Source organism: Asparagus officinalis, chromosome 7, assembly GCF_001876935.1.
Source record: "Asparagus officinalis chromosome 7, Aspof.V1, whole genome shotgun sequence".
NCBI lineage: Eukaryota > Viridiplantae > Streptophyta > Magnoliopsida > Asparagales > Asparagaceae > Asparagus > Asparagus officinalis.
In genome coordinates, this window is record NC_033800.1 from 71118078 (window position 1) to 71130719 (window position 12642).

General features: G+C 39.7%; 1 protein-coding gene across 1 annotated transcript; it reads right to left on the reverse strand.

Moving 5' to 3' along the window:
• Window positions 1–11924, reverse strand: LOC109847324 (4-hydroxy-3-methylbut-2-en-1-yl diphosphate synthase (ferredoxin), chloroplastic). The gene is made up of 20 exons (XM_020416561.1): window positions 11895–11924; window positions 5904–6135; window positions 5651–5808; window positions 4954–5060; window positions 4761–4861; window positions 4582–4658; window positions 3945–4064; window positions 3622–3852; window positions 3265–3381; window positions 3099–3173; window positions 2940–3017; window positions 2519–2578; window positions 2353–2415; window positions 2109–2253; window positions 1869–2010; window positions 1699–1776; window positions 1230–1389; window positions 1047–1145; window positions 852–956; window positions 1–266 (listed from the first exon to the last, which is right to left on the reverse strand). The coding sequence occupies exons 1-20, from the start codon at window positions 11922–11924 to the stop codon at window positions 162–164; spliced, it is 2283 nt and encodes a 760-aa protein (XP_020272150.1). The 3' UTR covers window positions 1–161.

Genomic DNA, 12642 nt, shown 5'->3' on the forward strand with positions numbered 1-12642 from the left:
GGCACTTGAAAGCCTAAATGAACCATTCATTTATTCAGAACTGTTGTTACATAGATATGTGAATCGATTTTCATACAAAGGGTACACTGTGAATACAAAAGTACAATATAAATTCAAATACATATACCCCCAGTTTTACCTCAGGATACTACTGCCTTGTTCTATTCTTCTTCTTCTGGGGGATCCACCCAACGTCCATGTTCTTTTATTAGCTGTATTAAAGCATCTGTTGCTTGCTCCATTGCAATACCTCGCTTCACCACCGTCTGAAGATAAAAGCCAATTTTTTTCTTTTTCAGTTTATAAATCAAAACTTGAAAATGTTCTACAAACTGGCATAAAGATAATGATAAGAATAAGATGAGGATATATGGAAATATAAGCTTGTCATAAAGTAAGATCATCTAAAATTGAAATAATTTGTATCTGTGGGAAAACAGGTTGATATAGAAACCACCAAGTTCACTAACACTGGGTGAGATAAAAGGAAATGGGCGATAATATGATAGATGCCCAAAGATAAATTCCTTATCTTTTGTGTTGACAATAAAACAAAACAAAAGCTCAGCAGTTTATCATTCTAGAGTCCTAGACTGAGGAAAATACCAGGAGTGCTTCACGTTTAGTGGAGTTGTGACTTAATCATTTGTGGTTGTATATACAGTAGAAGGCCCCCAATTAATTTTTATCATCTCTCCATCCCCATATATTTCTACACTGTAGAATATTCTCCTTTATTATCAACAAATCATGGGCTCAGACCTTTCCTAAAAAGTATGTAAGACGAAAAACTTCCCCCTGAATTGTATTATAAGGACTCATCTGTGCTTAATGGAAGAAGTGAAACCTACCTTCCCAACATAGAGGTCAATTTTCCCTGGCGCACCACCGACATACCCAAAGTCTGCGTCGGCCATCTCACCTGGCCCATTCACTATACAACCCATGATAGCAATCTGCCACAGGTGAAAACAATGTTCATTCTCGCTACATAAAAACTCAACCTTTTTATAATAACTTAACAAAGTGAGAAATAAATGGCTTACAGAAACACCAGGCAAATGTGATGTCTTTTCTCTTATCTCAGCACTTATTTCTTGAAGATCAAAGAGTGTACGACCACAAGATGGGCATGAAACATATTCCTGCATTAAAATTTGATGCAAGAAATTATAATCTGAAATAAAAAAGAGTAAAGAGAAAAAGACAAAGATATAGTGATAATTTACAGTTTTTGTGTTTCGCATTCTGCAGCCCTGAAGTAAGTTGAAAGATGTATTTCTCAAGAAATCGAAATCTTGGTCACGAGCCTCAAGCATTATGCCATCACCAAGCCCATCAACAAGAAGGGCACCGGCATTGCTTCCAGCAGCAATAACTAGGTCGTCTCTGTGAACTTAGGATGGTTAATATAAGCGAGAATATTTCTCAAAAGTATAATTACGCCAGGTAATATTTCAACAAACACCCCCCGCACCCCACCGCAAAAAAAAAAAGAAAAAAAATTTGGTCCATTGTCAGTTTAAATTTTGCAACTTCTGCATTTTTCTGAATCTTCAAATAATGCCCGCCTTTTGAGGGTTATCTGAAAATTTTTTTGGGCGTTAAGTGACATTTCCAAACTTCTGCGGTTTATCTCAAAAATGGGTCAAACTTCTCGAAGGTTTTGTGAATTTACCCCAACCCTCCAATAAGTACCTTTCTGTTCCTTCAGGAAACCGTATGTGGTGGATAACTGGGAAGTTCAAAGAATTTTCTTCTAAATACTCGAACAGCCTGCAACGGAAAAAAGAAAGGATAAAATGTATCTTAGAATTTACATTTCATTTTTAACAGCACAAATAAAAGAAACTACAGGGAAATCTCACCTTCTTGCTGCATGAACCCTGCTGATCTTTTCCTCGCTGTATGGCAAATCATGCAGCAACATCGTTATATCCTCAACACCTTTAAGGGCTTCTAGCTCCTCGTAGGGTTCATCCCCACGAATAGTCACAGCTAACCTAGTGCCTAAAATAACAAAAAATGGAAGGGAAAAAAACATGAAACACGTTACATTTAGCTTATTTCCAGGTTACCTATGGAAGTACAGATGTGAAAGTTCATACCTTCAGGCAAAAGCTTGTAGGCCCCAGTTGTAAGTTCCTTAAGGTTTACAAGGGCAATAGCATTAGGAAGTGGTTTTGTAAGTTGTTCTGACAAAGGCACCAAAACTCCCATACTGATATCAATCAACCTTTTGAGAGCCAACCTCTGAGAAAAAGAATTTTTAGTCCACTAAAAAATTTATCAAGCAATTTTATTAGTCAGTAACACAAATTTAAACAGTCAAAACAAGGATTTCGTTCTTACAGAATCAACATCTTCCACAGGGGGAAGATCTCTGAGCAGAATTGAATCTACTGTTGCCAAATCCTGATACAAATCAGAATTATTAGAATTTCTGCCTGTACCATACAAAAAAAATTACCTGTTCAAAAAGGAAACAAAATGCTGCAAAGGAAGTATAAGGGAAAACCTTAAATGGCATGCCAACCACAAGCTTCGCTGCAAGAGACTTGTACAGAAGTTCTGGTGTCTGATAAGAGATGATAAATTATGGTCAACATATGATAATGTACAACTTTACCAAATAAATGAATTTACATGATCCTGTAATCATTAAGTGGGAATGCTATTTCCAGAGAAATCTAATCACACTGTATATAAGGAAATGCATCAGACCGCCCTACAATATTCTATGGAAAGGTAAATTGAAAACACATATAATAGGAAGAGGCATATCTATTTTTTATCATGTGACAGCTGGAAGCAACATAATCACAAATTCTTTTTCGTGAAGTATAAATTCAAACAATTATGCACCTCAGTTCATATGCCATCATATAGAGTAATGTGAAAGTGATATTGGTTGCAAAAGTTTAACAGACACCACATACCTTCAAGTTGTCTAAAGATACAGACATAAGAACAGACCCATCCCGATGCAGAACCCCTCGATAATCAACCTCCTCACCCTATAACATGAACAGAGGCTCAGCTTGGAAGCTCAAAAGATGTATCCACTATCCAAATAGAAATGAAAATAGAAGACAAACCTCCTTTTGCACTGGTAGTTGACCACTTCTCCGCTGGAAATCAAAATAACGTCTATGCTTCTCTTCAAAAGGAGCCTGCAATCAATAATCATAAGAATAGTTCACATATAACATTTTTCTTTGAAAGTCATTCAAATATATGAAATGAGATCGATTCGAGACTCACCACTCCTTTTTGAAAATTTGAAGCTAGCATGCCAAGGTTCGCCAATTTCCTGCAAGGGTCAATCTCTTCTTCTGGTGGTTCAGTGAGTGAAACTCTGATGGTATCCCCCAAACCATCCTGTAGATATCAGGTTTATGAATTATATTGGTGATTACCTCATAATTGTAGTTTCTACCAAATTGCCTTAAAAATATCCATCACAAAATAATATATAAGCTTCAACGTACAGTTAGCCTTCATATCACTTTCCTTCAGAACCTCGTGTAACTAGTTCACATATGATCAGTCCCAAGGTTGGCAGGTCTAGTAAAAAGGAAATGGAATTTAAGAAGCATAGCTGGTTATTTTAACAAGTACCTGAAGAAGAGTTCCAATGCCAATTGCAGATTTCATACGTCCATCTTCACCTTCACCGGCTTCAGTAACCCCCAAATGCAAAGGGTAGTCCCACCCTTGCACATACATTTCTGCAACAAGTAACCGATATGCTTCGACCATGATTACTGGGTTACTTGCTTTCATTGAGAACACAAAATTGTGAAAGTCTAGCTTGCGGCAAATTCTTGCAAATTCAAAGGCAGATTCAACCTGTCTCCAATAGTAGTATGCGTGGACTGAGGAACCATTCACATAGGAAAAGACACACAAAAAAGATAGCTACATGTTGAGAAAATAATCACCATTCCCCTAGGAGAATCGCCATAGTAACTCATTATGCGATCAGATAAACTTCCATGATTTGTTCCAATCCTCATTGCTCGTCCATACTTTTTGCATTTCTCTACTAATGGAGTAAAAACCTGGTTTAAAAAATCCATTTTAGATGTCAGTGATAGAAAAAATCATACCAAACAAATAGGTATACATGCATAAACTAGCACTTGCCAAGGAATGCTTTATTAACATGTAAAAACAAAATTTTGATAAATTCTTATTAGCAGTATCTGAAGTCTGTTCACGGACATTAAGGTGTTATAGAAGACATGTATGCAGACATGTAAAACATCCTAAAATTGAAATGACAACACTTTTAGTAGGAGATCATGTGTAACTACCTAATAGGCTAATCCTGTTACCAATAAACTGATAGAAAGGTTATCTAGGTGGCATGCCTGAAAAAGTAATATCCTCAAACTACAGGAATTGTACATCTAGATTAAAGGGGCAAAAAAAAAACTTTGCATCATCAACATGTGAGTCTTCCCAGTTGAGCGTGGATGGCTAAAATATGATATTTGCACTAATATAGGTTGCAGTACGTTTCTAATCTTCAGAGAAGCCTTAAGTGAGAAAAACAAGGATAGTAAATTTAATGACCTGCTCAATATGCTCAAGCTCCTTCTGATAGTCATCATCTGTATATTCTAGCTTTTCAAATTGGGCCCTCCTATCAGCTGCAAGCAAAGTGCATCAGTAACCGCATGAAAAAATTTCTAGTATTTGTTTAATGTGTTAACTTCCACAAATGTCATGAAAGAAATATGAGTGTTCCATACCAAAATTTCCAGGATTGACACGAATCTTATCAAAACATTCAGCCACTCTCAATGCAACTGTAGGGGCAAAATGAATGTCTGCCACCAGAGGAATATTATAACTGGAAAGACAACATTAGTGATGTGAATCGTGACAAGTAAATAAATGTTAAAAGTCTCCTATATGCATGATAGCTAAATGGTAAAAACCTACTTTTTCTGAACAAGAGTATTCTTAATATCAAAGCAAGCATCTGCTTCTCTCTTTCCTTGAACTGTTATCCGGACCAAATCTGCACCTTTATCTGCTATTCTCATCACCTGGTGAATACAATTATAATTTTTGCATATTAATTAATTTGTATCATTAAGTTATGAAAATAACAACATGAAATAGTAATATTGAAAAATTGTAATTAATGTGAGAAAAAAGATGCACTGAAAAACATACATCAAAATAGGAATTTTTTCAGTAGTATAAAATATGCAGTGGGGACGAGTATAGGAGATTTGTGACCCTGGTGAAAGGTATTAACAATCTGTATTCCTTCAATCAATACGAACTAGTTAAAAGGGTTCTGCCTATGTGGAGTATCTGCATTAATATAATATGTTAAGAGAGTATCAGGGTGTATATGCGTTATTCTGTTCAGTTAACTTGTTGATTCCTTTGTACCAAGCAAAAAAATTAACTGAAGTTCAAATATTCACATGACAACAGATTCAAGTTTTAGTATTGAACCAAACAAAGAGCACTGATGCTTCAAGTTTAGCAGATTGTGTTGCGTGGACATCATTGGCTCCAGTGACTACAGTACAAGCTCATAACAAATAAATAGATGAACAAATCTTCGAATTAAAACTTCAATGCCCTCATTATAAACACTAAAAGATTACGACAGCAATCAAACCTCCTCAACGGTTTTAGCGACATCTTTGGTGTCAGAGGTAGTCATCGTCTGAATTCTGATGGGGTGCTCGCTGCCAAGAGCTACATTTCCGATCATCACGGTTCGAGTTTTTCTCCTAACAGTCTTATGAATTGATTCACAATACTTCTGCCTCGGAACTACACATATAAACCACAAATTCCAATCAAAATTCATGAACTATCTATCTAAAATCTCAAAAATTCACTAGTTCAAAAATTCCACAATTATTTACCTAAGAGAGGGCTTCCTTCAGAAGCAGGTTCCACCTCAACGGTATCAGATCCTGAGACAGAACTATTAACCACCGGAAAAGACTTAATTTTCGAGCATTTTCTCCGAGAATTTGGAACATAAGCAACTTTTGTGAAATCCACACTCTTGGCAAAGCTCAGCCGTGAATCCCTACTCTTCTCGCTCAGAGAAGGGAAAGATGCCGGAATTGTTCCAGTATCAAAAGTTGAATTCTCACATTAAATAGACTAAATTAAAAAAAACACACACACACACACAGAACACGAGTTAGAGGGAAATGGCGCCAAAAAGTAAACTTTTAAGATCAAATAACAAAAATCCCAAAAAGACTAAAATCGCCAAAAATTATCAAAATCTGCTCGAACTAAATAAAAACATCAAGCTAAGTCAACCGTCCCTTGGTCCTATCACCAATCCAAGCAATCGAGTTAATAAAAGTTCGATTTTTACACAAATAAACTAAAGTCAACATTAAAAAATTAGGAATTTGAAAGGAAAAGTATCAATTAAATCAAAATTTCTCAAGAAACTCCCCAACTGGCGCCAAAAAGATAACTTTTACGATCAAACGTTCTAATTCACCAAAAATTATCAAAATCCCATCAAACGCAAACAAAATTAATAGCACAACTCAGCTCCTACCAACTACAAACTTCAAAGGACAATCGAGAGAACTCACCAGGGATTGTGGAAGGCGAATTGGGGATAGGGAGAGCTGAAGAACAAAGACAAAATTGGATCTTTGGGCTTTTCCACTTGATGACTGGCTCTATTTATTTCCAATTTTTCTTAATTTTTTAATTATTAAAAATTAATTTAGTTGAAAGGGGTAGTGTTTCTCATTTTTGGTGCTGTATCTATTATCTGATTTATATGCTCTGGATCTTTGGCGGAATCTTTTATCTCAATATTTCGTGGACTATGACTCAATGGACCTAATTCCGACCATATGACGTGGCTTAATTCGATTGGATGGCAGGAGGGACGTATTTGGTTGGTTGAAATTTGGTCTTTTTAATGCTTAATACTTTCTTTTTATTTTATTATTTACCAGTGGCTTCTTTTTAAGTGAATTTGTGAACGAAATAAATGGACACTGGATAATTAGAGAAATTTGTAAATTTAGAGGTCTTCTTCTATTGACAAATCAAATCTAATAATCTAGAATTTTCTCGAAATGCCTTGAAATGATAAAATGGCTACAATATCTTTGAAAAATATGGCTCTGTGATTATTTTAGAAAAAAATACTTCTTTTTTTTATTGGAATCTTCATTCTGGGAACACTTCCTCATTAGATTTAATGTTTTTTAAGTTTCTTGATAAATTATGGATTGTTAGAAATGATAAATGATATTTTTCTCTTGTCTTTCTTTCTTCTTGTTTTTGTCTGGCGTCCAAGTGTGATACATGCTTGAACCTACAATATTATTAAACTAATTAATACCGAACACAGTTTAATGTTTCGTCAAACGTGTAGCATCAAATTAATAAGAGAAAAAAAATTCATAACAATTAAATTTTGGAGGTCTTGAGACTATAGTTTGTAGGGTATACATAAGTTAGAGGAAACTGTGTTGGGGATTCGAAACAATCAATCGAACCATTGCCCTTCCGGACCTTGTGTTGAAAGTAGGAAAGTATGAATAATACCACAAATAAAGATCTAACTTGCAAAAAACAGTAAAAGATACGAACACACAGATTTAACGAGGTTCGGCAACATGCCAACGTCCTCGGGAGCCACACCACACAATCTCTTTATTAATTGAAGAAGAAAATACAAGCTCTCAAACAAGGGATTAATCTCTCTGAGATTCTCTCTCTCTTTGCAGTCAAAAAGCTCTCTTTTTGATGTTATACAAACCCTAAAACGTTTGGAGTATATATATAGAATCCTGATTGAAACAGATTCCTAAACAGAACAGGAACTTGCCAAAAATACGCGCGGTCGACCGACGCGGTCGACCGATGGTCTCGCGGTCGACCGACGCGGTCGACCGATTGCAAAACCCGAGAGCAGTTTTCCTACAGGGTTTTGGCGGTCGACCACGACCTAATCCAAGCTCTCCCAGCTCCTGTGCAGGTTCACGGTCGACCGGATCGGTCGACCGTGGATCTTTCTGCTCGATTTTCTGTCTTTTTGATTCCAGCTATTGTCTCGAACTTTGGGTCTACACCTTAGACTAACAATCTCCCACTTGGAGACCAAAGTGCCTGCAATGAGTTCTCCCGAACTCTCCCCTTCTTCGCATGTATCTTTTCCCCGAAAAAATTCTTCCTTCAATCAACAATATCCCGGCGATCTCGCCGATCCTCGTAGTGTGGCTCCGCCTTCGTCTTCTACTCGTGAAGGCCGACTGAAGTTGCGCACAACTCCTGTTTCTCAATGGTGACTGCCTTCGTCAGCATGTCCGCCGGATTTTGACTCCCCAAAATCTTCATTAAATGCAACTTTCCGTCCTCAACTAGCGAGCGTATAAAATAGTATTTGACGTCGATATGCTTCGTTCTGGCATGATATACTGGATTCTTGGAAAGATGTATAGCGCTCTGGCTATCACAATAAAGAACTACTCTCCCTTGCTTCAGATCCAACTCTTCCAAGCACCCGTTCAACCAGATCATCTCCTTGCTTGCTTCAGTCACCACGACATACTCAGCTTCGGTTGTAGACAAAGTCACAATCTTCTGCAGACGTGAGACCCAGCTCACTGTTGTCGACGCTAAGGTATAAACATACCCCGTGGTGCTTCGCCTCGTATCATGATCACCGGCGAAGTCCGCATCCACGTATCCCTGCAGCACCAACTCCTTCTTCCTGAAACATAGTGGCTTGTTCGTTGTCCCCCTCAAGTACCGCATTATCCACTTCACGGCCTTCCAATGCTGCTTTCCTGGATTGCTTGTAAATCTGCTCACAACTCCTACTGCATGGGCGATGTCCGGCCTCGTGCAAACCATCGCGTACATGAGACTCCTAATGGCCGAAGAATATGGCACCCTGCTCATATGCTCTCTATCTGCATCTGTCTTAGGTGATTGCTCCTCAGATAGCTTGAACTGACTTCCAATGGGTGTGCTAACAACTTTAGCATTCTGCATGTTAAACCTCTAAAGTACATTCTCAATGTATTCAGCTTGGCTCAATCTCAATGTCCCTTTAGCTTCATCCCTACTGATTCGCATCCCTAAAATCTGCTTCGCTGCACCCAGATCCTTCATTGTAAATTCCTTTGCTAGATGTCTCTTCAAATTGTTTATCTCTTCTAAACACAGTCCTGCTACCAACATGTCATCAACATATAATAACAAAATAATGAAGCTGGACTCGAACCTTTTGAAATAACAGCAATGATCCGAATTGCATCTTCTGTAGCCATTGTTCTGCATGAAGTTATCAAACTTCTTATACCACTGTCTCGGAGCCTGTTTCAAACCATATAAGCTCTTCTTGAGCTTGCACACCATCTCTTCCTTTCCTTCTTCAATGAAGCCAACAGGTTGCTTCATGTAGATTTCTTCATCCAAGTCACCATGAAAAAAGGCAGTCTTCACATCTAACTGCTCAAGGAAGAGGTCTTCTGCAGCTACCAAACTCAACACCACTCTGATGGTTGTGAGTTTCACAACAGGGGAAAATCTCTCCGTGTAGTCTACTCCTTCCCGCTGTTAAAACCCCTTCACGACTAATCTAGCCTTGAATCTCTTGCTTCCATCACTCTCCTGCTTGACCCGGTAGACCCATTTATTGTGCAAGGCTTTCTTCTGTGCAGGTAGCTGGGCTAACTCCCATATCTCATTAGTGAGTAGAGAATCCATCTCCTCCTGCATCGCATGCTCCCACTGCTGAGATTCACTCACTTTCTCCTCCTGCATCGCATGCTCCCACTGCTGAGATTCACTCACTTGCACTGCCTCTTCACAACACTCCGTCTCTCCGCTATCTGTTAAGAGTAGATAATCAAGTGACGAGAGGTATTTAGGATTTGGTTTGGGTACCCTGGATGACCTTCTAAGCTCCACGCCCTGGGTAGTAGCTTCTTCACCTGTAGTCTCCTCCGTTCTACGGTCAGAACTGACATCGTCGCCCCCATCTGGAAGTTCCCCCAAATCCATGTACTCGGATCCACCTGTATCCGTAGTGCTGCTCCTACTGCTTTGACTATCCTTGGCATTGTCCATGTCCTTGTACATCACCTCCTCATTGAATATCACATCCCGGCTCCTGATGATCTTCCTGTTCTTTTTATCCCAAAGGCGATACCCAAACTCATCAATGACGTATCCAATGAATGTGCACTTCTGTGACTTAGCTTCTAGCTTGTCCCTGACATGGTCACTGAAATGAACATAAGCCACGCAACCAAATACCCGCAAGTGTGAGAGATTTATCTTCTTTCCACTCCAAACCTCCTCTAGAATCCCAAAATCTAATAAAACAGATGGCCCGTGATTAATCAGGTAGGCTGCCGTATGCACCGCATCCGCCCAAAATGTCTTAGGCAGACCTGCATGTAGTCGCATGCTCCGTGCACGCTCTGTCAAGGTCCTGTTCATTCTCTCTGCAATGCCGTTCTGCTGCGGCGTCCCTGGAGTAGTCCTCTCTAAGCGAATCTCATTTGTAGCACAGAACCTCTTGAACTCCTCCAGCTCATATTCTCCACCATTATCTGATCTCAAGCACTTCACCTTCAGATCTGTCTCGTTCTCGACCATGGCCTTCTACTTCTTGATGATTTCGAACACCTCTGACTTGTGCTTCATGAAGTAAACCCACACCTTCCTCGAGTGATCGTCGATAAAGGTGACGTAGTATCTCGAACCGCCAAAAGAAGACACACTAGCTGGGCCCCATACATCTGTATGAATCAACTCTAGCTTCTGAGCCTTAGGTGGCCTTCCACCCTTCTGGAAACTAACCCTCTTCTGCTTCCCAAAGATGCAGTCTTCACAAACCCCGACTTCCACGATGTCGATCCCGGTTAGCTTTCCTTGTGATTGTAGAATTTTCATCCCCTTCTCGCTCATGTGTCCCAGCCTGTTGTGCCACATATCTGTACTCTCCTTGCCAGCTGCAATTGCGAGGGTGTCACTCACATGTGAAGTGAGGTAGAGAGTTCCGTTTTATTACCTCGGGCAACAACCATAGTACCGTTGGAGATTCTCCACGAATCCCCAGTGAATGTCGAAACGTAGCCTTCTGCTCCAAGCTGTCCCACCGAAACAAGATTCCTCTTCAGCTTCGGCACGTGTCTCATGTTCTTCAAATTCCACTTAGAGCCCTTTATCTGTATCTGAACGTCGCCCTTTCCAATAATATTACAAGGTTCATTATCCCCCAAATATACTTTACCAAAGTCCCCTGCTACATAGTTCTGAAGTAGTTTCCTATTAGCAGTGGCGTGAAAAGAAGCTCCTGAGTCGATGACCCAAGAATCAGAATCGCTATCCATAGCAAGGATCAAGGCATCCTGCACGATATAAGCCTTCTGCTCACCCGCATCCTTCTTTGGTGCTTTACAGACCGAAGACATATGGCCCTCCGGGCCACAGTTCCAACACTTCCCTTTGATAGACCTAACCTTCGAGTTCAGCCTCTTCTTTACTGATTTCGACCGATTCTTGTTCTGGTTCCCTTTCTTCTAGCTTCTGCCTCTCTGCTCGAAACTTAGGGCTGAACCTGAACCTTCTGATTCGGACAATTTCCTTCTAACCTCCTCGGATAGAATCATGCTAACAACCTCATTCAGCTTCAACTTCTCTTTCCCCGCTGAATTGCTGATTGCCGTCACACAACCTGCCCAACTATCCGGCAACTGCGATAGTAGTAGAAGGGCCTGCACTTCGTCATCGAACGTGATGTCCACGGAGATAAGTTGATCAACAATCGTGTTGAACTCGCTGAGATGCATCGTGAAGGACCGTCCTTCTGCCATCTTGAGGTTGAAAAGAGTTTTGACTAGATGTACCTTGTTTGCTACCGACGGTTGCTCGTACATCTTCGCGAGCGCTTCCATAAGCCCCACCGTCGTCTTCTCCTTCAGAATATTGTGGGCTACTGATTTGACGAGCGACAACCGGATTTTCCCTAGAGCCTTCCTATCCAGTACCTCTCAATCACCATCTAAATCCTCTTTCTTCTTTCCCTTTTTCTTGCCCATCAACGAGCGATACAAGCCCTTCTGGTGCAGATAGTCCTCCATATGTGACTTCCAGTAGGCGAAGTCTGAACCGTCAAACTTCTCGATCTTTGATTTGCTTTCCTTTGCCATGTCTTTCACACAAATTGCTGAACGAAGCTCTGATACCAGTTGTTGGGGATTCGAAACAATCAATTGAACGAAGCTCTGATACCAGTTGTTGGGGATTCGAAACAATCAATCGAACCCTTGCTCTTCCGGACCTTGTGTTGAAAGTAGGAAAGTAGGAATAATACCACAAATAAAGATCTAACTTGCAAAAAAAGTAAAGGAGGCGAACACACAGATTTAACGAGGTTCGGCAACGTGCCTACGTCCTCGGGAGCCACATCACACAATCTCTTTATTAATTGAAGAAGAAAATACAAGCTCTCAAACAAAGGATTAATCTCTCTGAGATTCTCTCTCTCTTTGCAGTCAAAAAGCTCTCTTTTTGATGTTATACAAACCCTAAAACGTTTGGGGTATATATATATAGAATCCTGATTGAAACAGATTCCTAAACAGAACAGGAAGG

Coding starts and splice junctions, on each gene's coding strand:
- LOC109847324 (XM_020416561.1), bottom strand. CDS start 11,924: ATGTACGAGCAACCGTCGGTAGCAAACAAG. Junction 6,136..11,894: donor AACCGTCGGTAGCAAACAAG/GTACATCTAGTC, acceptor ATTTAATGTGAG/AATTCAACTTTTGATACTGG. Junction 3,174..3,264: donor CAAATTTTCAAAAAGGAGTG/GTGAGTCTCGAA, acceptor TATTGATTGCAG/GCTCCTTTTGAAGAGAAGCA.